Genomic DNA, 27954 nt, shown 5'->3' with positions numbered 1-27954 from the left:
TGGTGGCATGGTTGGAGTTAGCCAGGAGCCAAGGACGTAATGCTGATGCCTCGCCTCTTAGCTGTGATTGCTTACACAGACTGTGACTCAGGGTCTGCCCCTGCTGTGGGTTAACCCTCCGATGTCACAGGAGCAGATGGCATTAGCCACTTGCTAACTGAAGAGCAGTCATGCAAATGAGAGTGTTACAAGGGTATTTCTCTAATACTGTCTTCTTTCTATTAATAGTCCCAGACTTGCAGGCACACATGGGTCAAGGCCAGCAGCTAGGAGCATCAACTCCAGGTCGATGGTTGTGACACTTGAAAGAAATCCTTAACCTTCAGGACTTTTTGTTTTTATAAACAAGGTTCACCTCTCTCCTCTAATTCAGGCACATGGGACACTGATGCCAGAGCCTAATACTGTAACTAGCATAGCAGATAAATCTCCATGGGAACAATTAGTATTATCTACACTTGATAAACAGTCTCATGCTAAATCTATGTCCCAAAGGGTGTCATATTCCACTTTAACAGATTTAATTAAAGTAGATATTGTTCTGACAATGAATAGTGAGGCACAGGCAGGACTGGTGCTTTTTGTATTTTATAGGGGATGAACTGAGACCTTAGGAATTTTCATTGCTACTGAATCAATAATGAAGGTTTGACATCTCTTTGGGGAATTTTCACAGCTTCTTCTAGCCCAGGAGATAAATTCCTTGTAAAATGTTGTCCAGCAGTTGTGGTGGGGCTGAGGCACTATACCTTTTCTATTCCAGTGTGCTTGCAGAAAGCTGTTCTGGAGCTTTCATGAAATGTGCAAGATGGATACAGCTTTTTCTTTGGGGAAACAGCACTTCCCTGAGACACATTCTTCAACCTAAGAGCAGGACAGAGAATATATTGTTTAAAGGCAGCGTGCCAACGTATTTTACAAATGGGGGGAAGAAACAGCACCCTTTGAAAATTATGGTACAGGTTCAGAAATAACCCCCTGAGAACGCTGGGCAGCACTTTCTCACACTGTCTGACCGTGGAACGTAGTAATTATTCCCGCCCGCAAAAACGGCAACCTGGTCTACTTCTCCATCGAGTCATTATCCTTTCCACTGTTGCACACCGTGTCTTTTCATCTCTTAGTTCAATACATTCTTTACTGCCTTGAAATCAAGCAGCAGACCTTCAGCAAGTGACATTTGGACCCACCTTTGCAAATCTTCTCTTGTGGGTAAGAGCAGCGCAAATGACATTTTACAGCAATCCATGGGCTAGTCAGCAATGTTTGGCAGTTCGGAGCCCTTGAGCCAAATCTGCTGCTGACTTAAGTAGTTACCGGTGGGCCATGATGCAACCTTTAAATAGCATTCCTGCCTGAGCTCCCGGGCATCTGCAGCTGCACACAAATGGCTGTTTCTGAGCCCTTACATTAGTGTAAGGTTTGTGTAGAGGCCTTACCTAATGGTGCATAACTTTTGAGGAGTCGATGTGTTGTGGCAGGTAAAGGAACGCAGAACTGCTGCAGCCACTGTGAAAAGGACGGATGGCAGAGAACGCTTCAGGAAAGCATTGCAAATGCCAGTTTCACTGTCTTTGGGAAAAACCTCTGTGCATGGCAGTAAAAGCCCATCATCTCATGTCAGGACTGAATTTGTGGCTGTCTCTTGACCAGTTCCCATTGCACAGCAAGCAGGGGAACTCTGAAGTGCCTGAATATCTCTTCTGCCTCCTCTTGCTGCATGAGAACAGCTATGGCCCCAGAAGATGCCTCACCTGCAGGCAGTTAGTGGGCAAGGGCCTTCCCTAGAGCACACACAGAAGCAGTTTGTGATAGCTTTATTAGGGAAGGATTCATAATGAGAAGTCTTATCTGAGAGGCAGCAGAACTCTTTGTGGCCTTTTTATCCTTGTGGCCTTTTTATCCTTCCAGCCTAGTGCTCCATGTTGGAATTTTGATTTTGTTCAAGTTTGTGTTGGAGCACATGAAGAGAGGTCCTGGTGCTCCCCCAGGATACCCTCTGACATGCTGTCACCTGGAATTTTTTGACTAGTGCTACTGCGGTATCATTGCAAGCGGTAGTGCTGGCATGCACAGCAAAGATGACTTGAAGTCCAGCACTCCTGCCTTTGTTGTGCCTACTTCTGTGTCACAGCAGGGTGAAAGCTGCCAATTAAATATCTGATATTCCAGCACTATAAGAAGTATTTCTTCATTTTACCCTTTTTGTTCACTGTAACATCCATCTGATGTATATGTCTTTGGAGAAAAGGAATAAAGTCCAGGAGGAAGTATCTTGAGAGGAGTCACAGCAGAGAACTGTTCCTTCTGGCCATCCCACCACTGACAGCCTTTCCTGCACAGCAGGGCAGCCAGCGGTGGCTTTGTCCCTGCAAACCTCAATTATTTCAGTAGTTGGGACTTATTTTTTCAGTTCATCCCTGAAGATTAAAGCATGTCAACAAATGAGAGTGCTTGCATCTCTTCTCCATTGCTGGCTCTTCACTGCTGTTTTGTGACCTGTAAGGAGTCTTTTCTCAGCAGCAAAAGAGCTGGGTCCCTTTTCCTATCCCAACCTCTACGTAAAGTGAGGATTTGAAGTATGCTGTGGGTATCACTGTTTGGATAACAATAAAACAGAGCTGCGAATTTTAGGCCTGGCCTGGTCCCTGCTGTCCTGCAGAACCCTTTCTAGGGTCTCTCTCCTTCTCCCAGTTCCAGCACTAAATATTAGAGTAGTTTTAATCACCTGCCCTGGTGCCAGTAAGCCTGCAGATTTCTGCCACCTGCTTCAAAGGTGACTTGGAAAGAATATGTGGTCCCTCCCATGCTGCCTGCATCAGCCTGAACAGTGGGCTCAGCTGGTGAAAAATCTGCTTTACTTCAAGTAATTTTTCTTCCACAGAGCTGTCTTCTCTCTCTCAAGGCCACTATTGGAAAGAGCACATTTCACTGTGTGGTCTCTGCCTATATAACACGTAATAGTTGCCATGGTTTAACATGCTGCAGCTCTGCCATTGCCAGCTCTTGCCATGCGGTCTCTGCACCATTCTGAGGAATCCAGCACTCCCCTGCCATACTGGACAGTCACCCAGTGGAAGGAAACATGTGGTTTAGCACACCTGTGGAACTTTTAGTCTCTCCAGTTCTCTACACCTACTTGTCTCCAGGAGCTGATTGAGTTTCTGGCTTTGCAGAGGCAGTGCCCAGAGTTTTGGGGTACAGGAATTGTCCCAGCAGAATCAGGTTCCCAGGCCAGATGGTCTGGTTGGTGCATCTAATACAGCAGGGCCCATGGCTGCTGTGTCTGGGGGGAGATGAGGGTCCTACATGTCTGCAGCAGGGCACTGAGGAAATGTTAGCTGAGGGGCTGGTGGGCCCAAGGAGGGAAGCTGTGTATAGGGGCTGCCCGCTGCCTCAGGCTGTCACCAGCTCTGCCCTACCCTGACCAGCAGCCCCTCACTGCAAGCACGGCAGGGAAAAGCAGCACCAATCTCCTGCCCACGGCTGCCACAGCACCAGCATCTGTTGTCATGGCAACAGGGTGTCACACCTGCAGAGCCCTGTTTCGAGTACCAATTTGTGAGCCCTGCACAGGATTTGTCAGATCATTTGTGAGGCGTGTAACACCCCCACCCCCCACCGGTCACCTTGCTAGGAGGGGGATACTCTGCATTAGCCATTCGATCAGGCATCAGCTGGTAGACATGGGAGTGACAGCAATTTAAAGCAGATGGGATTTTACACCAAAAGCATATTGTGTGTTGTAGTCTCGTGAAACAAGAAACAAAGACCCATTCATCTCCGTGTGAGGGCAAAGCAAGCCATCTGGATGCCTCCCCCAGCCCGGTGCTGAAGAGCAGCACGTGTGGCACCACCAGCCTCACCGCTGCCACTGGCCACCCTGGCTTTGCTGACATGACCCCCTCTGTGCCCCATCACCGTGAGGCACAGGGAGCACAGCTCAACCCTCTGCTGGAGGTTGTTCTTCTTTAACTAAAGATTCGTGGCTGTTTACAAAACACACAGTAACCCAGCCACCTGAGGGAGGGCTCAGAGCCACATTGTCATCTCTAATGGTGCTATTTTGAGTGTGAGTTTTCAGCAGCAGCTGTCAGCTGCATGAGTGTGTCCTTTTCCTGTTTCAGATTCTATACAACAGCCAGAGTGTGGAGGTGGACGGCCACTCAATGAAGAAACTCATCAGTGACCTCCAGCCAGACACGGACTATTCTTTTGTGCTAATGAACCGCGGGAGCAGTGCTGGGGGGCTCCAGCACCTCGTCTCAATCCGCACCGCTCCTGACGTCCTGCAAAGCAAACCCATCGCCACAAACAAGTACATACAGGAAGGAAAATTCACACTTACCCTTCCCAAAGTCCAGACGGCTGTACCAGTTAGGTGGGTGTTATGCCTGGGTGGAAAAAGCAGGGTGGAGGGCTACAGATGGGAAAAAGGCAGGGCAGACCTCTGCCAACCTGTGGATTTTGTAACCTGAAGGTGAATTTTCAAGCAGGCTGCAGTACAGTGCCAGGCATTTGCTCATAACACGGGTTCGCACTGCTGGCTCCTTCTGAGCAAATATTTATATGCAATGAAATTAAGACAATTCTCTGACAGTTTGCCCTCACTCTGGTGAGTATACTCCAGACACAGCTGAGGATCAGGAGGGACTTTCTCTGGCACTGTATAATATCCTTTAAATAAATAATGCCTAAAGCCTCAAGGAGATTAAAAAAGCAAGTTTGTGGAAGTCTTATTTGTTACTGTGGTATCCTTGTGCTGAAGCACAGTTTCCCCCAGGGTTTTTGCTACAATCCGTTTATATAAATGTCCTTCTCACAGCTCCTGCACCACCCTCTGGAGCACAGTCTGTAGATCTTCATTAACCTAATGAGTGCTAACGGGAGTATTCTCATCTCTTGTACAGCTGGAAAGCCAGCTTCTTCCTTACTGAACCATTTTGCTGCTGAAAGGGCAGGGAAAGGAGCACGTCATCCTTGAGAGGCATATGGCACATGTTATTTGGTGACCTGCCAGAGGGATGAGTTAAGACCCAGTGCTTGTGCTTTCCTTCCTTCCCAGGTGGTACTACATCGTGGTCGTGCCAGCAGATCAGAGCACCAACAGCCCAACTGCTCGGTGGCGGACGCCTGATGAGATGGAGCTGGACCAGGTAGGAGTCTGTAGCAGCTGCTGTGATGGAAGTGGTTCCCAAGTGACCCAGCAAGCTTTGCCATGACCTCCTGGCAAGAGCATGGGTGCAGAGGCATAGGTGTGGGCTGTACACCAGAGATGGGGGTCGCTGTGAGATGTGCCATGCCCACTCAGCCTTTCTGGGCTGGTGACAGCATGTAGGAAGGAGGCTAGAGTCAAGCAGAATGTGCTCCATTAGGAGACCACACTTCAGTGTCTCAGCAGTCTGACCAGGACAGGTCCTGTCTCGGGTTGTGCAATTTTTGCAGCTTTTTTCAGCTGAAGCAACTGTGCTGATTTTGAAAAGAAGCTAGGAGAGAAAGGTGTGTTTTCAGTTTGTTAAGTGGTTCTGCCAGGAGGCTTTTCCCTCTTTGGACAGGACCTAAGCCTGCAGTTTGGATAAAGCGCATGCTCTGGTATCTAACAAACCCCACAAAGCTCCTTTCCCACTTGCTTGTTAAAGGCTTTCAGCATTCACCAGCCCATTCACCCTAAGATGAAGCTTGTTCCATACCCAAGTCTCCAACATGTAGCATGGTACCTGTGTGGATGCCAGGAGAGTCCCACACAAGGGGTTTGTGGGATTATTCTTCCCACCCCACCTCACACACATCCCCCAAAGCAATAAGGAAGAATTCCAAGAGATCACACACCGCAAGGTCCATTAAGAGAACAAAGTTGCAAGCTTGAAGCACTCAGAAATTACAAAGTGTTGGAAGATGTAAGTCAGCCCTTGTGTATCATTAATCTTTAATTACATGATTGCCTAGTCTGTTCCATGGGGTGCCATCTTACAGCATATTCTGCACAGGAAGCACATTTGTGTGATGGAGAACCATCATCTGTAGGTCTTCTGCACCATTTCATTGCAGAAGTAGGAAGATGTCACAAGAAACAGAAGACTTGGATGAGAGGAAATGGTTTGGTTTTGAGCTTTAGCTGTTGAGAGAATGGGTTTCTATCCATTTCACCCAGCCCTGTGGTCAAATGATTTAAAACAAAGTTTTGATTAGCAGTTACTCTCTTGCACATTCTGGTTGGGTTTTTTGAGTGCTGCAGAGTTTGAGATCCTGGAGCCTCATTTGCAAAGCCTAAGCATCCCCAGCTGCAAAGAAAGTCAGTAGGAGCTCTGCTGGATAGTCAGTGCTGTAAAAAAGCTGAGGTTTCTTTAAAAGCAAACCAAGCTGATGTCTTTTCAGTTTGCTATTCAGAATTAGTGGATGGTTTTTACATTAATGTCCCTGTTCTCCATCTGTAAAATTAGGTTAATCGTTTTCATCTCACCTCATATGGGTGTTTGGGAGATAAGATTGTTAGTGTTTGTGAACCACTTGTAATATTATAGTGATCAGCACCACAGAAAAGCCCACAAGGAAATTATTAATTTTGTCTTCAGAGCTGGATTTGAATAGTAAGCAATAAACAAGGCCTCAGGCTGCAGATTGCAAAGAAGAAAACAAACTATGGAATAGCTGCTCTTTGATTAAGCACTGTCTGTCCTGTGTATTGAACAAAGCAGCAGAGTTACAGAAGAGATTGTGTGTGCCCATGCAGCCAAGGATTGTAACACAATGCACATCTATAAGACAGCTGAATTAATTCTGCACCAGCAGTACTACTTTCCAGATTTTTCAGGATCTGAACTCTGCAAGCCTAGAGTTCTCTCAGTGCAATCTTTGGGGGTCTGTTACAGATGTAAGTGGCAGTAGCATCCAGCACCCTCAGTCATAAGTGGAGCCCTTTAGTTTCATGCCCGTGCACATACTGCTGTGCTTTCTGCCCCAAAGAGCTCAGCTGTAATTGCAAGCAGGGCCCAAGAGATGTGTGTATGGAGCAAACTCCCCAGTCCATAGACTATCTTTCTGCCTTTTTACCCTGTAATTACAAGGATATTTGTGAAACAAATTTCTCCATCATTTTATTTCCTGTTTTATTTCCTTTTTTTTTTTGGTGATACTGCAATGAGAAGCTGTAGCTTTCCTAAATTGCTCCAACATGAGCATTGATAAGAAAGCAAGGGTGGGCTGTCAAGGGGAAAGAGCAGAAGGTGCCTTACTCAGCCTTCTCTCCTCAGAGGGAGTGATCTCAGCACAGCAGTGTTGCTTTGTGTGCACATCTCTGTCCACAGCCCCACTGATGTTCCCTGGCTGCCCTAACAACGCTGCACTGATACATTCCTGTGTGAAATGTATTTCATGCCTCCTCCTTCATTTCAAATTAGAGTTTCTCTTCCAAACCTGATACTCGTTTTTATTCATTAGAAAAACATCTTGAAACATCTGAGGGTCTTTCTTAGCAGTGTAATTCAGTTTCTGTGTGTTTATATCCTTTTTCATGAATTTGTGGCTGACTATGAAATTTGCTATTTTTACTCTGAACATCCCATGAAATCTGTTCCATTCTGTGTGATTTACACAAAGCTCTGCCTGCAACCCAGCAGCAAGTGAAATATTGAGGCACTGACAGAAGACACAGCAAACCTCACTTTTCCCCTATGCATCACTGTCAGGATGTAATTCGTAGCCAGTGTCCACAGAGATTGTGAGCTGCTGTCCAGATGGATAGTTGGGCCACAGAATGTGGCCCAGTTCCCTCCCAGCCCCTTAACTCAGGGTGATGGGACAGACTGGCTCTCCCAGCATTAACATTCCCTGTATCCAGATCCCAGGGCTCTCTCAAAGCTGAGATCCTGGCAGAGGTGCTTGCATTGAGGGTCTGCTGACAGGTGGCCCAACAATGCCTAAACAGATTATGCATCTCTCTGGTTTCTGGGTACTACTGTGTCCAAATCAAACCCAATGTCTTCCCCTCCCTTCCTTTCCGCTCTGCTGCCCTGCAACCAGTGAGGTAACAGCATAAGGCGGTGTCACACTGGGCAAAGTCATAGTGATGCACCTTGTCTGTCCCCAGCTGCTAGAGGCCATAAGCCAAGGGAGCCAGAGCAGGCGCCAGCGACGCCAAGCAGACAGACTCAAGCCCTACATTGCTGCTCAAGTGGATGTGCTGCCCGAGACCTTCACCCTGGGGGATGAGAAGAACTACAAAGGTTTCTACAACAAGCCTCTGTCTCAGGACCTGAGCTACCGCTGCTTCGTGCTGGCTTCACTGGAGGACGGAGACACGGTAAGGACTTTCTGCTGGGGGGGGCACAGCTTTTCCTAGCAGAGCTGAGGTAGGCACAGTGCCAGCAGGGTGAACAATTACTGCAAGCTGGGATGATGGAGTTTTCTCTGAAGAGAGGAGAGTGAGGCTGCATAGCTGTTCTCCACAAGTGGAGGCAGCCGTGGGAGTTGACTTGATAGATGTTGTTTTTGGAGGGAAATGGCACGTATGTTTGACATAACAAATGAGAGTGGAGAGTAGCATCAACACACACATTCTACACAAGCTCAGTTGTAGCTTTCTGGTCTGTACCCAGTGCACAGCTTGACACAAGATAGTGATGGGATAGGTTCTCATTCTGCTTTGGTTCAAGTAAGTGACTGCAAAACAGAGCCTTGAAATCCTACCCTGCACAGTGGTTGTTGAGGCTCTGTGCTGAAAAGGATGCTCCCCTTGCAAACCTGCCTTCACAAACCTTCCTTCACAGGCCTTCTGTGTCCAGGAGCTCACTCCCAGGTGACATCTAGAGAAGCAAACCTGCCTTCCATCACAGTGGGCTGTCAGCAGAGCAAAGCTTCACAAATGCCTGCTGCATAGGCTTTCTTGCTCCCATCTCTCTCCTTGCTAGAGGCAAATAAGCTATGCCTTTGTTACCTGTGTGCCAGCATGCACATAGGGCCTGGGCATGTGAGTGAGAAGAGGTTAGCTGATGCAGTAAGCAGGGAGCAGCACAGCAAGACCTGTCCATCAGTGTCCAGTACACAGAGCAGGAGTGATGGTGACAGCAGTAGCAGTGGCAACTGTGTAAATAATGGAAATAGAGATGCACAGAATCCTTTGGTCTGCTTCCAAGGTGCAGCTTCCTTCCTCAGTCTCATTTGCTTTTAATGGCTCATTAGAGCTGGTCAAGTTCTTCATTACTTATCCAGCTCACGTGTTCCTGTGGCAAGATGTGCACATTTGTGAGGGAAGGAGAGTCACAGATCAACAGCAAGGTAAGGCAGAGGCCTCAGGATGTGCTATATTGGCAATTCTTGTCAGGAAGAGATGACCTTAACTAGTTGATTCCAAACTCTCCTCATCGTCTGGCTAGCATAGATCTGCCACAGCCCTTTAGTGAACCACCAGGCACCAGAGTTATTACACCCTGCTCCTAGAGACCACCTTTCTACATCTCCTTCTGTGTCACATCCATTTTCATTTGAAGCATGAGGTGTTGTGTCCAAGTCTGTGCACCACCTCCCCCACTCAGCTCCTCCTAAATTGCTTGCTGTGTCTCTAGTGTCAGCAGGCAGGCATAGCATTGCCATTCTTCAAAGGCAAGGGGGAGTGCGGCTGAAACACCATCTCTGAGAGCAGGGGCACCTGCACCTCACAGTCTGCCTTTGGAAATGCCACTGAGATAACAGTCCTTCTGATCTCTTCTGCTTCTGTTTTCTCTTGGAAGGAGGCATCTCTGAAATGTGTCTGCAAAAATATGAATCTTGACTCCTTGCACAAAGCTTAGGAGATGGACACACATTACCTTGCTGCACAGGTCGTCATAGTCTTTCCCCCTAACCTTTCTGGGTAGTCACCAGCAAAGCCTTTGTGCCTTCCTTGCAGAATAGCCACTTCCTTGTACGAAGAGCAGCCCCAGGCTTTCTGCCCCATCCTCTCACCACTGATGATCTTGTCTCTGCTGTGCTCAGATGGAGCTGCTGCTGACTGCCTGTCTTGTTTGAACTGGACAAGGGTTCCCTTGTAGGAACAGGGCGATGGGCTGCAGTGATCCCATGCAGACTTTCTCCAGGAACAGAGCTGAACCAGGAGCCAGCAGCTATTTCAGCATCATTGAAGCAGGATCTTGTAGGGCTGAAAGGTTTCGCAGACTAAAGAGCAACCACCTGCCATGCTCCCCCTCCAGCCAGTGGCATCTCTGACTGCTGGTAAATCTGAGGAGAGCAGCTAGGATGCTGCACCTGTGTGTGCTGCCAGAAGGATGGCACAGATAAGAGCATTCTCAGTGCTGCATGCATGTTTGAAACCAGGCTGGCTGGGATCAAGAGCACCTGTGAGAGGATATCAAGATGAGCATTTGTGTGACACCAGCACGCTTGATTGCTTCCCTTTCTCCTTCTCACCTGCACACACACCTGACATCTGTGTTTAGACTTGGACCTTAAAGAAGGCAGTTTATAGATCCACAAGCACCTCTCCGGTGACCAAAACGTCCTGTGGCAAGAGTAGAGTGTTTCTGACTGCCTAGTGCTGGGCAGCAGGTGCTGCTCAAAAGCCACAGGCACTAAACTGATACAGCTTTGGCTCTTTGTAATAGGGGGAAAAGATTTCTTTTTTACAGCATTTAACCCCTCTGACCCAGCAAGGCTGAGCTGTGAAGGAACAGCACAGCTCCATAAGCCTTAGCCATAGCAGCAGAACAAGCCAGGTGCAGTGTCATTTTTCTGCAGAAAGGGTTTGGGTCTCTGCTAATCCTATCTTGCTGGGAGGGCTAGAAAGCTGTCCCCTCAGGTTATAAATCACTGGGCTGCCAGATTGTAGGAGTCTCTGGAAAGGAACCTGTAAGCATGAGTCTGTTGATGGCTGAGGCATAAGGTAGAAAATGTTCTTGTCATTTTATTCCTTTAAAAAAAAAACAACATCTAGCCCAGCAGGGGGTTTGCTAATACAGCTCTGTCCTGGAGAGATGTGTTGGTATCAGCACAGTAGGTATTATAAACCACTTAGGAATCATCAGCCAGTCCCACTGTGCTATTGGTTGGGATTCAAAAGCTCATGATTTGGCTACAAGAGAATCCAGGGCTGGCAAGTGCTTCTTAGCTGGGCTGCTCCAGCTTGGCACCTCGAGGCCAGGTTTGCCAGCCAGGAATTTGCTGGCACTGGGAATGTTTCACACCAGGAAGAGACTGTTTCTGCAGTGTGACCTCCACTGATGCTGAGGGAGGGAGAATCCCATGGCGTGCTGCTGCGGTTTGAGAAGCATGACTATTCCCTGCTAGCCAAAGGCAAGGGGAAACCTCCTCATTTCAGGGACATAGCTATTGCTTTAGTATAACAGATGGTTGTTTTTTCTCTCCTTCTCCTGCTGGTGCTGTTCAGAAGAGATATGCAGCCAGCCCCTACTCGGATGAGATCGTGATGGAAGTGGCTTCAGCAAAGCAGCAGGATGAACCAGAGATGCTGTGGGTGATGGGACCCGTCCTGGCTGTGATACTAATCATCATCATTGTCATTGCTATACTTCTCTTCAAAAGGTGAGATCCTGTCCCAGACATAGCAGTTGTGGTACAAGCACTACAGGTGTCGGCACCTTCAAGACCCTTCAGTTATGGGGTGCTCTGATAGACAGGCCCTGATGGTCGTGGGGAGGAGCAGATCTCTACCTGGCATAGCAGAAGACTGCTATATAAAAAGAGCAGAAGGGCTGGGTATGCAGAAAGTGATTAATATCCTTGCCAGGACACAGAGCTGCTGTGAATTCTGGAAACGTGACCAGTGGGACAGATGAGAACAGTTCTATCCCTACAGCCAGTCTAAACACTCTCTGGTCTCAGCTTGGATTTGTAGCCTTGGGGGCATCTGTCATACTTGTTTTCTGTGGAAATTGCCTCCTTGATCTCTGGTAGGCTTCCCTACCACTGTGATTTGGTCTAGAGAAAGGTGGTGGTGAGAACAGGGCAATGGATATGACCGACTGAGGTCAGAGTAGGAGCTCTCTTCTTGAAACTTCTCAGTCATGCCTGGCAGATCAGGACCATCCACACCGTGCTCCCTGCTGAAGCAACCACCTGCTTTTGTGTAGCAGAGCAGTCCTGCTAGAGCTGTAACTGTAGTATGAGATGATTGTTAGTCCTCCTGAGGAGCCACAGGTTGCATTTGCATGTGTTGGAGTAGCCTGTTCAATTACAGTAGGTCATTCTCTATCAGCTCAGCTCTGAGGTTCTGCTCCTCCTGGACTCTGTATTTACATATGTATCTGTAGCAAGGGGCAGGGAGCTGCCTTTGTTGGCTGATTAAGTGGAGCTCTGCTGTGCATGTGCAGCCAGTGCCTTTCTGTGTCACTGATCATCTCCTTTCTTCTGTTTCTGCTCTTCCCTGGATCTAGTAAGCAAGAAAGGTATGAATCCATTTTATCTCCTTGTTTTGCTAAAATTTCAACTCTCTTTCCTCTTTTTGAAAGCTGAGCCTGGAGCTACTAAGGGGCATCTTTGTTTTTGGGAGCGTGGGGCATGCCAGCCCTGGGGGGTACACAGACTGTTACCTCAAAGGTATCAGCTTCCTAGCAATTGTCAGCATCTCACGGCTCCTAGGGAGGCAGTTCCAACATAAAGACTTCCCAGATTGGTTTTGCAATTAAAATACAATCAAAAACCCAACAGCAGCAGCAGTTACGGGGGTTTTTGTTTTCTCAGTCACTTCAGACTGAGAGCTGTTCCATCAGGAATGCAGGTGCTTTCCTGCAGTCTGTGATGGGGAAGCTTTAGGGGAATACCAGGCAATTGTAAGAAAGTGTTTGCTGATCTTTATGGAGAGCAAAGTGGCTTCGGGAGAGATTTCTGTGCCCCACAGACACTGTGCCCAGCTTGGCTAAGCTTTTTGCTTTGTCCTAGAGCCTGACGTGGGTGGAGTACCAGAAAGCAGCAACAGCCCTCTGTGCTCAGACCTGTCATTTATGTCCCTGCTGTCCCAGCCCATGCTGCAGCAGCATATCCCATTCCAGCACCACCCTCCTGCTCATGGTGTTAGCCTGTGTTAGCCTGCAGTTTTTGCTGTCCAGCTTCACTTTAAGGGCATTTTCTCCTGTGCAGCATGTTCACAGTGTCAAATCTACAGTGGAAGTGAATTGAAGCTGAGCAACTGTGGATGGGTTGGGACCTAGAGGCTTATTTAGCCCTGACTGGGCTAAAATGAGTGGTGAACATCAGCTCTGTGCTGTGCCCAGTCCCCAGAAAAGCTGGGCCTCTTTTCTCAAAGGCTCAGGGACTGGTACACAGTAGCACATGGCACATCCTGCTCCTGATAGAAGAAACACTGCTTTATTTGTTTGCCATGTATTTTCCTTCCTTTCTATCAATGCTCTCAGTCCTTCAGCTCTTTTGTCTTTGTCCAGGCAGCTAGAAGGCTTCTGGGATGTTGAGATAACTCAGAGTAGTGCAAGACTCACAAGCTGGTCCTCCCCATTGAACAGCTCCAGCGTTTGGTGCAGCCACTGGCTGCAGTTGGAGCTTGCTCACAGTCTGGCCCACAGTAGGAATGCAGGTTTCACTCGTGATTTATGTGCTAAATTCCTTAATTGCCTCTCCTGAGTGCCAGCCCAGCACACACAGCTCTCTGTGGAAGTGATGACATCCCTGTGCCTATGCAGAACATTTCTGATCACATATGACTTGGGGTAACCACCACTCAGAGACGCAGCTGCCTCTGTGCAGAACCTGACAACCCTTCAGGGCACTTCAGAATGCCTCACAAAGAAGTAGACAGCAGAGTTGCAGGATGGTAAATGTGGTAGCATTCATGCAGACTAGAAGTGATGCAGCTCCCTTTCTTCCATAAAACATCAGGTCATCAGACAGGTTCATCATCAGGAAAAATCCATTTGGGGGCTGTAGCCAAAAGACCAAAAGACAAATTCTCTGCATATTGCTGCATGCTCAGCACGTTGGTGAAGTGTCAGGGTCAGCACAGACTCAGAAGGGGGTGCTGCTGTCCAGCTCCTGCCCAGCACTCCTCTACTGCAGGGCAGGAAGTGGGACTTAAGAGAATCCTTCTTGCAGTACTGGATTTTCCTTAATATTCATTTGTCCACTTTTTGATTGGATCTGTCCCTGCTTTGCCTGTGAATTCAAGCAGGAGCCTGTGGTGGTGGCATTGCTCTAGGCATAAATATAGCATGAAGAGACAACAGTGTATTTTATTGTTCCATTAATACACGCCTTGGGTGCCTTCAACCATTCAAGACATGTATTAATGGCCCAATAAAACACACCCTGAAGAGCCTTTACACTATTATATTACAGCATTCTATATTTAAATATTTCTAATACTTGGGGGGAAAAAAATTATTATATCCTTCCACTACAGGAAATAGTTCCTAGAGAAAGAGGAAACAACAACTTGCATCTATCTGGTTTTTTTCTCTAATAAATATTACAGAAAATACCACATTTCCAAGTGCCTCACTAATCAAACCTCTGCCATCTCTTACGTATGATCCTTCCTGTTTTATAGATGGGAAATTGGAAGCACAGAAAAGGATGGGGCTTGGCCAGAACACCAGGGAGCCTGGGATGGAACTGTGTGTCTGGGCTGCAGGGACCCACACTCCTTATCAGGGGGGTTCATGCTGGTCTCTGCCAGAGCTCACCTGCTTGTCTCTGTTCTCTCTGTCCATAGGAAAAGGGCACACTCCCCCTCTTCCAAGGATGAGCACTCCATTGGCCTGAAGGACTCACTCTTGGCCCACTCCTCTGACCCAGTTGAGATGAGGCGGCTCAACTACCAGACTCCAGGTAAGAAGCAGCTAACCCCCTTGTGCCCCTCCTCTGGTTTCCCAGATCTGTGTGGCAGAGGAGGAGTTGCAGTCTTCCTCCCCAGAAGCTCTGCACCTTCTCAGTCACAGTAGCACAGAGGAGTCTTAGACAAAGGATACTCAGGTGTCCAGTCTCTGGTCTTTAAATCCTACAAATCTTTCTCCCTGGTCCTGTCACTGCAGGCACACAAGGCTGGGGAACCTGGACAGGGACAGCCTAGTGTGTGGTGTGTGTCAGACCTTACATGAAGCTCACTGCAGTTATCCTGAGCCAAGAGGAGCCTCCACAAAGAGTTGAGAGAGCTCACCAGTGCCTGCACCTGCACTGTTCTTCCTAAGTGCTGCATTGGCTTGGTACAGGTTGAGATTCAGCACTGAGCACAGCTGGTGCAGAGCTGTGCCAGGGGCTGCATCTGAAGTGATCAGGAGGTATAGAGAGCCCTTGTACTGCTGAGAGTGTCCCAGCAGCTTCACCCTGGGGTCCTTGGTGTGCTAACTATCCTGCTCTGCTCAGCTAAGGGTAAAGAAGAGCTACCTGCCACTTTCATTGCTCCCCAGCCAGTGCTGTGGCCCAGTGAAGGGTGTTGCTAGTCACAGTGGTCTCCAGCACAGAGGAGAGTTCAGTAAAAACTTTTGCCTTCTGTATGTGGCTGTTCACTGCAGAGCATCTCATCATGCCTGCGCTGCGCCGTGGTGCCTCTGAGTGTAGCTCATTTGCCAGCCCGTGGAGGCAGTTGTACATTGTGCTGCAGGAAGGTCTCGTGCCACTGCTTTGTGTCTGCACGTCTCTGATGGCATCAAAAGCACAGTACCTGCCACTGCAGCAGAGACAGACTCACCCTGACTCATTCAGAGGCTTTCAGAGAGTCCAAGTCCTAGATGAAGTGGGGAGAGCCTGGGCTTTTGTGATGGAAGGAGCAGTTCAGCAATAAATGAGGCACATACAGCTCTCTTCTAACTTACAGCTCCTCCTGGTCTGTAACCTACTTTCCTTTTCCTCCTGCTGCTCATTCATCTAAGAGCTTTCATCTAATAGGAGAGTTTTGAAGGGACCATTTCCTGGTGTAAACCTGCCTCTGGGAGGGAGGGTAAGGGAGAGGAGCATTTCCTGTTGTTGCTTACAGCAGTTTAGCTCAGACCTGAGGTGAGTTTCACGAGCACATCGTCCTCCATGCCAGAGCTCCTGTCAGAGGTCTGTAGTTGGTGCATTTCTCAGGCAAGACCAATGGCATTTCTCACAGGTAGAGATGTGCAGTTGCCAGCAGATCTGGCACATTAATTTGACACAACACAGAGCAGCATGGTGTTGCAGCATGGGAGGAAAATGGTATGAGGAGCAAGGGAGACACCTGTGCTAGAGGAAGAACATCTCGCCAGGCAGATCACTGCGAGGAGCACTAGGGGAGGGAGTCACACAGTCAGCAACAGCATACAGCTTCTTGAGGAGGTGCAAGGTGTTGAGCAGGGCTGCTCCAGGACACCTGTGCATGGGGATAGACTTCTGTGACATGTCTCCATTACCCAGGGACACAAGAGCCATCTTTCTGTGTGCTCATGGTTTACACTGCACAGAGGAGTGTGATAGGTCAGGCTTGTCCTACACACATCTCCAACAAGTTTGGGATGTTCACAACAAGCATTCCTTGCTACAGCTGTAGGAAGGAGGGTTCCAGGAAATCTCTTCCAGCCTGTGACTAAGGATAAGCCACAGATTCTGACTCATTTGGTAAGTTTGCAGAGCTCTTTGGGGAGACAAAAACAACCTGAAGTGTCCAGTTCACTCAGGACTGCAGCAGTACCCTGTGATGCTGCTAGTCAGGGCTCCCCCATCAAGTGACATCACTGTGTCCTCCCCACCTCCTTCCCCCAGCATCACTTGTGAGGCTCTGCAGGGTGAAAGTGGGTGTCATGCAGGTAGAAGTGATTGTTCCAGCTCCTGACGAGCTTGTCCTTGTTAATGAGGAGGCATGAAAACCACTGAGCCCAGCAGGCCAGTGCTGTTGCCCCTGTCACCTACCCAAGGTTGAGGCAGTGCTGTGTGGATGCATTGACAAGAGGTGCTGGCCACCAGCCCTGCATGCTTCAGTAGCTGGTCTCCCTGCTGGAGTGTGCTGAGCAGGGAAAAGTTGTTCAATGCATAATTAATTGGGCTACTGTTATTAAATATTAAGCTTTCTCATTTTCATGGTTTTTACTTCAGATAAGGGTTACTTCCCCCACTGTTGGCCTCTCTGTACTAATGTACTGCTGTGCCAAGTCACTAAGAGGATATGGGACCAGGCAGTGTCCCAATACACCATGAAATGAGGCTGAATTGCATTGGCAATGAGCTGCAAGCGAGCTGGAGGCTCAGGGGCACTGAGTAGAGGTTGCTGGGTCTGAGTGCAGTCTTCCTGGCCACCAAGCAGCACAGACATCCCCTGTACCTGCCATCCACCTGCCTTGACTGGCTCCTTTTGGGCACAATGCCATGGACAGGGGTGTGCAGTGACAAATGTAGCTCTAAGTGTCAGATAAAGACCTGTGCACTCAAGTCTCCTGCGAGTACCTCTAGCTCCATACATTTGTCAGCATCAGGCGTGGCAGTGGCCAGAGACAGAAGCCCATCATGTAAGGACCAGCTGCAGAGCAGCCTCTGGGGCTGGGCAAACAGTCCTGGGAGGAAGGGAGGCTCCTAGTGCTGTGGCAGATAGTGCTTTCCTTTGCATCTTTGTAAGAATCATAGAATCCTTTCAGGTTGAAAGGTACCTTTAAGATCATCAAGCCCAACCATTCATCTCTTGTCTTTCCATTTTTTGAACTTCTGCAATGATGACTAAAGGCTAATGGGATTTCTGTTCTTGCCCCATTTTTTCTTTGCAGGTGCCAGTGTCCCCAGTTGCCAGAATATCTCAAGTTAGTTTTAACTCCTGTACTTACCTTTTGACACCTTTTGCTTTTTCTTTCCCTTTCTCTCTCGTCTCTGTAATTTTTGTTTCAATGTCATGAAGGTCACCCTCACTCACAGCAGACTGCAGAACAGCAGTGATTTCACTTTCTGACATGACATACGGGGCCAAGCTTGGGTACTGTTTGCACGGCACTACAGCAGCTCACCGCAGCACAGTGCACCATTGAAGGCGCGGAGTGCTAGGCTGCCAGGACGCTGTGGCAGCCCTTCACCTGCTCCCAGGCTTCCTGCCCCCTTGCAGTGGCATGCCAGGCTCTGCTGGGGCACCATGCCTGCAGCTGGCCCAGTATGGGGACAGATAAGCTTGACTGTTCTGGAGGGAGTGGCCAGCTAAAAACCACTAATGGACACACTGAAGAGTGGTCTTGAGCCCAGTAGCTGAGCACACTCTCCTCCTACCTCAGGCAAAGTGGCTTCCCTAATCTGAGTCACCTTTGCCAGAATGGATGCCAAGGGATGCTGATCTTCTCTGAACTGCTGTGCAGCTGGTCTGCTTGGTGGTGTTGGCACCAGAGTCCTAGGCACAGAGCAGAGGGACTTCCTGCTCTAGCAGGTTATATAGAGTGTAACTACACCTCTATCTCTTCTCATGAGCTTCAAGTTCACTCTCAAGCAGCCATAAAATTGTGTCCTCCCTGCTGCTTGATGGACAAGGCATCTGTGTGTGCACAAAGGAATTGAGAAAGAAGTACATAGAACAGATGCTTTTCCCCAGGAGCAGAGCCAGGGGCTGCAGCCCTGCAGGCATTGTGAGACCTTTGAGCCTATCTAGCCTGGTGGAGAGCTCACTGTCCTCTTGTCAGGGTCATTGGAAGAGCACATAGAAGTCCTGATAGTGGGTACAATTCTCCTCTGTCTTGACCTACACTGTCAGCAGCAATCATTCTAGGTTCACCATGATGGAAACTCTTCCTCCCCATCAGCTCTTGCAGCTCCTTTGATGGTGCAACACTGCTTTGGCCAGCAGAACTGAATATTGGAAAGACCCCCTTGTAGTATTTCTCAGCAGAGATGAGTGCCTGCAGCTCTGCTGTTCTCCATGGCTCTGCTGTACTTCATACATAACCACACTGGGATAAGCACACCCTGTGGCTGTGTTCCAGGCTCTTTCTTCCAGCCTCTCACTTCTGCCTTGGTCCCACACTATTCTTGTTCCATTGCTCGCTAGTAACTGCACAGGCTGCTCTTGAGGCTCTGGAGCTCTGACATCAACCAGAGATCAGAGTGTTGTCTTTGTGTGCCTGCTCAACTACCTCAGGGATTCTGATGGGTGAAGTGACAAACCAAGGACCATTTGCAGGGAGGACTTAAGCAAGACAGAGGAGAATCTTCTCCATCTGTCTGTGTGCTCAGGCCATCCGTGGATAGCTCTGCTTGCTGATAGAAGGATAAGTGCGTTTTGGACCAGGTCCGGCCTATGTGCAACAATGTCAGATGGTTTTGGCAGAGGTGTGAGGAGCCCTGCTGTGCAGTGGCTATGATGTAACACTTCGTGTTCTCACCTAGTGACTTGTCACCGCTGTGTAAAATGCACCGTAGTCAGCATGGGGACTGCTCTGTCACCTCAGCAGCCCATCACTGCCATCTGTGGCAGCATCCAGCCTCCTGAGCTATTTAGAAGCTCCTGGACATGCTCCAACCTGTCTCCCTGGGTGTGAATCAACAGCTTCAGCCTATTAATAATCATTATTACCCACGTGGGATTTCTGGGAAACCTACAGAGCAGCTGATGGAGTCACGAGCCTTGAGATTTGGATGAGCCAGGCTTTGGATGAGCTGTTTCACAGCCATCTTCTTGCCAATTCACCATCTCAGCAGAAAGAGGTTGCGATGGTTGAGCCTTGAGGCCTAGAGCCTAGGTAGGGCTCCTCCCATTTCCACGTGCAGACCTCCGCAGTACCTATACCCTATGCAGGACCTGTGGGATCACCTCCTCTGGCTTGGGCTGTGCCCAGGATGATCCATATGGTGTATCCCTGCTTTAGACAGAGTAAGGTTTCTGTCAGGGCTTGAGCTGCATCCCAGCTCACAGCAGTCTTTCCAGAAGCTGCTGCAGGGCACGTCACTGCGCGTGCTGCCTTGCACAAGCCAGCCCAGTGGAGCTGGATTTTAGGCCCTGGATCTGGCTCTGCTTCCAGAGCACCATTGCAAAGCACCGAGTTACACAGCTGTGGGCAGAGCTGCTCCTCAGCTCTAGGTTGTGCAATATCTGATCAGGGGGAGCAACTGTTACTCCACAGGGCCTTTTCCCATCTTTAGCTCCCCACAGGCTGGGGCAGCATCTGCCCACCCAAAAAAAAAGCTGTGCACATATATCTACAGAGACTTTCCCTGGTGCAGGCCTGGGCAAGTTTCCCGTCGGTGAATGCCATTGTTAGGGATTAGCAAGAGGATCAGCCTCAGCCCTCGGTGGTGTGAGCGCCAGATAATCAGTGTGTTCACCGTCAGCCCACACAGGAGCCTGGGAAGCGCACTGCCAGCCTGTCCTGTGCCCGTTCCTTCTGGGGGCTTGCCACCGTGCGGCCTGCTCTGTGTGCCCAGCGGCTGTACCGTCCGAGCATGCCCACCCGGTCATGCACATTGTGCACATCACCTTTCTGTTTTGTTTCACCGAACCATGTGCTCTGAGAGTGTGTGCAGCATGCCGTCCGACCTCGCCAACCGCCCATCCATCCCGCCCGGTGCTTCACACGTGTCCGCCTCGCGCCCACCTGTCGGGTTTGCTGTGCACGAGATGTTGCCGAGCCTTCCTCGGCCGTAACCATTTTCCTCTCCCTCCTCCCACCTTGTCTTGCTTGCAGGCATGCGCGACCATCCCCCCATCCCTGTGACGGACCTGGCTGACAACATCGACAGGCTGAAGGCCAATGATGGGCTGAAGTTCTCCCAGGAGTATGAGGTGAGCGTGAGAGCGTCCCGGTGAAGGCAGAGTGATGCTGGCCAGGACCCCCAGCAGGGAAGGCTTGGAAGCTGGGCTGTGCCTCCCCTGCACCGGCATCGCTTTCACAGGCCCTGAGCCAGGCTTGAGAGCCTGCCAGCTCTCCCTGCCAGCCCCAGAACAGTGGGAACTTGCCTTGAGCAGTTGAAGCATGACTTGTACCAGGAAAAGGCCTTGCAGCTGAATGCACAGCAGCCTGCTGCACTCCCACCATGGTTATAGACTAAGGAATGAATGGGAGCTCATTTCTACCTGCCCAGGCTGTCACTGTTAACTTTGTTCTGCTCTGTGAGGTCTGCTCTCCATGCAGGTTGACTGAGATATTTCAGTCCACGTCATCCTTTGCCCCTTCCCTTCCATCTACATTCAAAGCTTTGCTTTCTGAGCCATCCTCCACTGCTGGCAAACATGCATTTGGGTTTTCATCCCTGCTTTCCCCATCTGATCTCCCCCTGTGCACTGCTGGACTCCGCTGTCACTGGGCTGTGACATTTGGTATCTGACACCAGAAATGCTGCTAATTTCCAACTGCCCTAGAGCAGTCCCAGCTCCCCTCCCTGCAGTTCTGAGCTGCCAGCAACCCTGTGCTGCTAAATCATGCTCTTGCTCTTCTCTGGATCTCTGGTGGAGCCCCTGAATTGGTCCTGTCCGCACCCTTCACCAATGCTTCCTTTGCTCACATGCACAGGCATGTGCTGAGTGTTTGGTGAACTTCCCCATCCTCTCCCAGCCCAGCTCTCTCCATTCCTGTTCTGCTCTGAAGACAACTTGCCAAGGAGTGCACACACAGAGGGGAAGGGGGCTGTGCACTAGGTCTGCCTTGCCATTCTCTCCACTCTCCATGCTCTATGATTAGGCTGAAAACGTGTAAAGTTTGGAAAGGTCCCTCTGCAGCCGTGAGAGCAGCAGTGGCAGGATTGTTTTCCTGTGCTTACATGCAGGACCCTCTTGAGCTGCAGGGGAATTGTAAATAAACTCCCCTCTAGTACTAAGGAGGGAATAAATTTGGGAAGTGTCCTTTGCATGTGTTAGCACTTCTGTTTGAATTGTTATCTGGCTGTGCCTGTGGCCTCTCCTTTCTGCAGCAAACCTACACTGATTTGTGAGATGAGATCAGAACTTTTGCCATGAGGTAGGATTATATATGCCAGGAAAGGGAAAGCAGATCTCCATGTCGAGCAGGTAAGGGGCGAATTCCAGCTAGTTCAAAGGGTGTGCTGCCTGTATCTGAGGAAGGTGCAGAGTTCCTTTTTCCTTCAGGATGCCAAGTGGTGGGCTTTACATACTGCTGTCTAGACCAGAGAGGAGCTGAGCTTTCACCAGCTACAGCATTGCATTGCAACTTGGGAAATATGAAGAGGAACAATGTGATTCCCTTGCACTTACCTGTGTGTTCATCTATGTCCTGCCAGTGGTGTCAATTTATGCAGCCACTGCTTTGGGCTTTCTGTTACAAGTTCAGCTGAAATGTTAAGGCAGGGCTGTCCCCTGCACTGCAGGCAGGCTCTGCCTCTGCTGCACGGTGGAGATTCAGCCAAAGCCAGCATCTCTGCACTCCCATCCTCATGCTAGGCCCATGCCAGTTGGAGCCTGCAGCATAATACTGAGCCGTGGGAACCATTTGGGGAAAAATGAGCATTAAGTAAATTCTCTTGGCTGTTTTCATGAGCCTCTCTCTTCTCATTTCTCTTTCTTTAGACTATCATGGCTGGTTGAGAGCACCAATCAGTTGTACTTTTCATGTTGAAGCAGCTATTAAGTAGCTGATTGTTGCATGTATTTTTTTTCCTCTGGATTCTGCTGTGTTTAACTCCTTATCAGTTAGAAATTGCAGAACATGACAGTCTCATACTGTGTTTGACACTAGGATGGACCCCAAAGCAGAAGGGGTTGCCTCTTTTTGGCATGTGGGGATCATCAGTCGTTTCCTATTTGAAATGCCAGTGAGAAAATTCCTGGGCAGAGTATGCAGGGAGCAGCAGATGTCTTAGCAGGATTACTGCAGCAATGGGTTTGCTGCCATCCTGGTGTCACACCTGTGTGGGGGGGTTTGGCAAGGCAACAGCTTCCTTTTGGGCCTGTGATGGGAGGGGTGGAGGGCAGGATGAGCACAGCATGCACTGCTGAGTAAGGCAGTTTGCAGAGTGGATGCAGAAATAGCGGAGGTGGGAGGGGAGCAGGCCATGCAGCCCCTGCGGGAGCCCGAGAGGCAGGGAACCACACCTTGTCAAACTGTGCAATTGCAGTCATTAAGTGATGATACAGTCCCAGCACTCTCACTAGGACTGTGTGAGCCCCAGACCCACACAGAGCTGAGTGGTGACCTGTTTCCCCGTGACATGATAGTGCTGCCAGAGCAGGCATAGCACAGCTGAGCAGGGAGAGTCAAGGGACAAAAGCATCACAGATGAACCCCCAAGGTCCATTTACTGTTTGATTGTGCTTTGGAATAGTTGCATTTTAAGTGTTTTTGCAGAGCAGCCTGGCAGCCTAACATCTCCATGGGGTGCAGGGCTGTTTATAGATGGCTCATGCTCCATGAGCGATGCCACCCCAGACAGAAAGCAAATATTTAACAGCACTTTCAAGCACTGAGGCCAGCTGCCCAGAGCCATCAGTGCAGCACTTGGTTGGATGAGCAATGGCAGGGTGACTTAGACACAGGTGACACAAAACAAGACCTGTCAGCACCTCCATGTATACCTGGGAAGGAGGAGGGAAAGTGGCAGAGTTTTTTCAGAGCCGCTTCATCTCCATGCTTGTGGAGAACAAATAATATTGCTCACACCAGTTTGCCACGCTGCATGGTCAAGCAGTCCAATATGACAAAGCCAGCAGAGAAAATTGTGTGCTGGCAGCAGCAAGATCAGGCTCCTGAGCTGCAGGATAGCCCTCACCCTGCCATGGACAGGGACCAATGCCATCTGGGCCTGTTAGCACCCCTGGTATGACAGAAGAGGTTGAACTGCAAGTGCCAGGAGCTGAGCTGCAGGCACAGGCTGCAGGCTGCTCTGGCATGGGGCATAGCATAGCCCCACCATACTCTCCTGGGCATACAGCAGAGCTGTAGGAGCAGAATGCTAGGGTCTGGCAGCAACTCCTGGCCCAGACACACTAGGAGAGTATCTCATTTTTAGTGTACAGTGAGAGCTACAGTAAATTTACAGTGTGGGATTAATGGAATTAAATAAGTGGAAGGGAGGCTGAGCCCCTTAATTATTTATCTGCGGGCTGTGGCAGGCACTGCAGCTGTGTTGGAGCTCCTCCTGTGGGCCACCTTCCCATGCTGCAGCCTGTAGATGTGGGCCAGGATCCTGCCCTCGGGTGCAGGGCACTGCCTCTCCCACCTTCACTGTGGGATTCACCAAGCCCATGTTTTACTTTCACTGGGATCCAGCAAGCTGAGTGCTGCTGTCTCCTTTGTTGGTGGTAGCAAACATGGGACAGACTGTGTCCAGCCAGGGCTGTTTCCTGCTCCCATGTGGCAGCTTCCATTCTGGGGCTAGATCCTGTACCACCTTTAAATGGAAAATTTTGTCACTATGTCCAAACTGCAACTTGTGGCCATTGCCCCTCATACCCAGTCCCTTCAGCATGCCCCTCCAGTGGACAGCCCCTGGGAGCTGAGTAGGCTGGATGTGATAAGAGCCAGGCAGTGCACCACTGAGCAGAATGTTACTCCTTGATCATCTTCAGGTTGTGTACAAGATTTGCCTGTGCTTCTGCTTCCCACTGTAGTGGGGAGGCTGCAGCCCCTGCTTTGCAGGTCTGTATGAAGAGAAACGCTGCTGGCCTACCCAAACCCTGCGTTCTCTTGCATTTTCCTTAAAGCCACCAAGGACATTGCATCTCCCATGCCTATAGCCCTGGCAAGGCGTCTTAGGCAGCAGGAGAGGTGCCTGGGTCCTTGGGGCTGGTGAGCCCAGGAGGTGCCAGACCCAGGGTCCAGGTAGCACCTGGGGAGCTGCATGTTGTGGGTTTAGTGGGCTAATGGAGAGGCTGCCTGGCAGGCATGCAGCGCTCACGTTCCGGTAATACGAATAATAAAGCTGAAGTGCTGCCAGCGATTGATTCGGGAGCACATTATGTCCTCATTTGAGACACAGCACAGATTGACAGTGGTCAATGCCTGTGCTAATGTGCTTGATTTCACAGGAGGCTGGGAAGCACTCACAGCCCAAGCACCTTCCCCTCCCCATGCCATTGCGCAGCCACCTGAGCTGCTGAGCAGCACAGGGCCGTGGCCACTGCCACAGCCAGGGCCGGTCAAGCTGCTGTACTGCCTCAGAGGTCTGTCTGTCCAGGATGTCCATGCCTGCCAGCAGTGGAGGGAGCTGCAGGGTGTCTGCATGCAGATGGATTTTGGATCTGCACTGAGGAAGGGGAGAAACAAACCCAAAGTGGACTGTATCTGGGAGACAAACTGGCACCCAGGGATGTTTTCAAGGCATTTGTAAAGTGCTCTTGAGTCTGTCAAGCAAAGAGCCTTTTCCCATTCCCATTTAAATAGCCTGGCTGTGTCTTTATGTTGATGTCAGTAGCAGCAGGGATCCCTGAGCTGCTTTGGAGAGATTGCCTCTTGCACTTCCATGCTGGGAAGGAGGAATTTTGCTAATTGAGCTTCTTCTTAATTTATACTTGCTGTCTTACATCTCCCCTGTCACTTTAAAGCACCGCAAAAGTAAAAGTCATGATGCTTTTACGTTTGTTCCTGGATCGTTTTGGTCCAATTTCCCAGCCCTTCTGCTTTCTAGGAAGAATGAGTTTAAAGTGTCTGATCAAGTTTTGGGATGAAGCAGTGATTCTCTTGAGCCCCAGAAAGGAACAAGAGCAGACCCCCAGTGCCTGGGCAGTTGTGGAACAGGGCAGGGAGATAAAGCAGCGCTGCCATAGTCAGGGGCTGCAGAGCATCGTGCAGGGATGAGACAAGGCTTGCCAAGCGTCGCTCTATGTGAGGGCTTCGACTGCTCTCCAAGCAGCCCATCATCCTACCGTTTATTTACTCATTTGTTTGCCTTAAAGGTGGGAACAGGTGTACATTAATTCATCACCAGAGTTTAAATTAATTCATTTTACTTCTAAATGAGTCACTAATTTGCAGGAGTATTTAATTAGAGCCTCTTTGCACTCAGGTGCTGTATTACTTCTGACTTTCTCACCTGTTTGCCCTCTTAAGAGGCTGCTGATGATTAGACCATTTCTGCACATCCTAGTTGCATATCAAAGCAATTAACCCTAATGGCAACACCTTGATGCTCCTTCTTGCTTCTGGGGGCTCTTGGCAGCCTTGTCCCCCCCAGGAAATAACCCTTTCCACCACTGTGCCAAGATGCAGACTTGCTGTGCAAAGCACACTGCACCCTACAGCTTGGGCAGCCCTGCAGCCTTTTGGCAGTGATTTGCAGAGCAGATTGAGCATAACCTGCACTGAGCTCCACTTGCCTCTGCTTCAAAGGGGACTCACTCCAGCACCTGGAAAAATGATGGTGCAGCTCATTCTGGAGGTCATCTCTAGGCACTTGGAAGAGAAGAATGTTGTCAGGACTAGTCAGCATGGATTTGCCAGAGGGAAATCATGCTTGACTGATCTGATAACATTCCATGATGTAACTGAATGGGTAGATGCAGAGAGACCAGTGGATGTAGTCTACCTTGACCTTATCAAGGCTTTTGACACTGTCTCCCATAACATCCTTGTAAGCAATCTCAGGAAGTGTGGGATAGAAGAACAGACAGTAAGATGGATTAGGAACTGGTTACACAATAGAGTCCAAAGAGTGGTGGTCAGTAGTGCCAAGTTCAGCTGGAGAGCTGTAAATAGTAGAGTCCTCCAGGGATCAGTGCTGGGTCCAGCCCTGTTCAACATCTTTATCAACAGCCACTGGTGGATTTGTCTCCTTGGTTTGTCTGTCCTGTGTACTCTAAATTTACTGGACCAGTATCAAAGCCCCTCTCACTCATCTCCACACAGAAAAGTCCCTAAACATTTTGTTCCTCTTACTTTTTCATGCCTTTAATCATCTCTGTTGCCCTTCTCCTGTTCAGCCCCACCATTAGGTGTGCAGCAGTCGTCTGTGCCAAAGCAGAGGGAGGAGAGCATCCAAAGAGATGGTTCAGTGAGCAGCCTGTCTTGAAAACAAAATATAGGTGCCTGAGCAAAATGAAGTGCCCCAGAGAGCTGTGAGCTGTGCTAGGATGTCTCCATGGCAGAGCAGAGGAATGTGCAGAGGCTGTAGCAGCCAGGCCAGTGGTTTTCCAGCCAGAAGCAGTGTTTGCAGTCTCCACTCCCACCACCCCTGCTGCAGTGCCTCTGAGTGCTGCTGCTGCCTGCTTATTACACTGATAATAGAAAATTACAGGTTTTCTGTAGGAAATGTCTATTTACGTCCTACATTTCCCAAACTGTCTATTAGCATCGCTGTGATGTCACATCCTCCTGCGCCTGTTCGTCAGCACTGGCTCCTCTGCCTGCAGGCAGCCAGCTGCTGCCAGGAGGGCTGGCAGCAGGGGCCCACACGTGGGAACAGGCAACTGCCACCTGGCACAGTGCTGGCCTGTGCCCTTCGGGTGTTGCACAGGGCTGGTGCAGCAATGCAGGCAGTGCCTGTGCTCCATGCCCAAGCTGGGTGCCTGCTCCCACTGCCAGTTGCTTGGGAAGTGCCTGTTTGACAGCAAAGGAGAGTAGGGGACAGCCAAGGGTGCTTGTGCACAGATGGTGGTTGACAGGGCTGAGCAGAAGGACCATGAGGGCTGCCCAAGTCAGCCTAGTCAGGGAGCTGTGCTTCCCAGCTCAGCCTTTTGCTCGTAGCTGATCCAGAGCTGACAGACTCACAGGCATTTTACTGCCTGAGAAACCTTCTGACGTGGCTCTCTGCCAAGTGATGAATGTGGATGCCTGCAGAGAGAATAATGTGCAGTGCTTCCCCTGGCCTGTTCGCTCAACATTTTTGCCTGTGGGCCAGCAAAGCTTCAGGGATGCTTAGCTGGAGCATGATTTTAAGAGGGTTTTTACTCTGTTGGTAATTTCAGGGGGAGGGGTCTTACAGGATGACTGATTTATGATGTATCTGCCTGATCTGGGCTTGCCCAGGACTGCATGTGCAGAGCAAGTACCTGCATGAGGCATCTATCTTATTTGAGCATCTCATGTGTCTCTCAGTCAAAGAAGCCATCCCATCTCAGAGGGGAGCTTTGGGGATGGTCCTTTTTCACCTTGTTTTATGCATGGACAAAGATGACAGGAAAGGCTTTGGGAAGAG

At 49.6% G+C, this 27954-nt stretch overlaps 1 protein-coding gene across 18 annotated transcripts in view; it reads left to right on the top strand.

Moving 5' to 3' along the window:
• Window positions 1-27954, top strand: part of PTPRF (protein tyrosine phosphatase receptor type F) — a 416351-nt gene that overhangs the window by 367828 nt on the left and 20569 nt on the right. For 8 of the 18 annotated variants that reach the window (XM_054165214.1, XM_054165210.1, XM_054165221.1 and 5 more), the window contains 8 exons: window positions 4128-4381; window positions 5066-5156; window positions 8087-8299; window positions 11378-11532; window positions 12384-12395; window positions 14672-14787; window positions 17670-17702; window positions 20559-20656. In XM_054165214.1, the coding sequence (XP_054021189.1) occupies window positions 4128-4381; window positions 5066-5156; window positions 8087-8299; window positions 11378-11532; window positions 12384-12395; window positions 14672-14787; window positions 17670-17702; window positions 20559-20656 (972 nt within the window). The remainder of the gene's footprint in view (window positions 1-4127; window positions 4382-5065; window positions 5157-8086; window positions 8300-11377; window positions 11533-12383; window positions 12396-14671; window positions 14788-17669; window positions 17703-20558; window positions 20657-27954) is intronic. The other 10 variants (XM_054165224.1, XM_054165218.1, XM_054165216.1 and 7 more) reach the window with 3 other exon arrangements.

Source organism: Dryobates pubescens, chromosome 11, assembly GCF_014839835.1.
Source record: "Dryobates pubescens isolate bDryPub1 chromosome 11, bDryPub1.pri, whole genome shotgun sequence".
In the NCBI taxonomy this organism is placed as follows: Eukaryota; Metazoa; Chordata; class Aves; order Piciformes; family Picidae; genus Dryobates; species Dryobates pubescens.
This window is presented reverse-complemented; position numbering and strand designations above follow the sequence as displayed.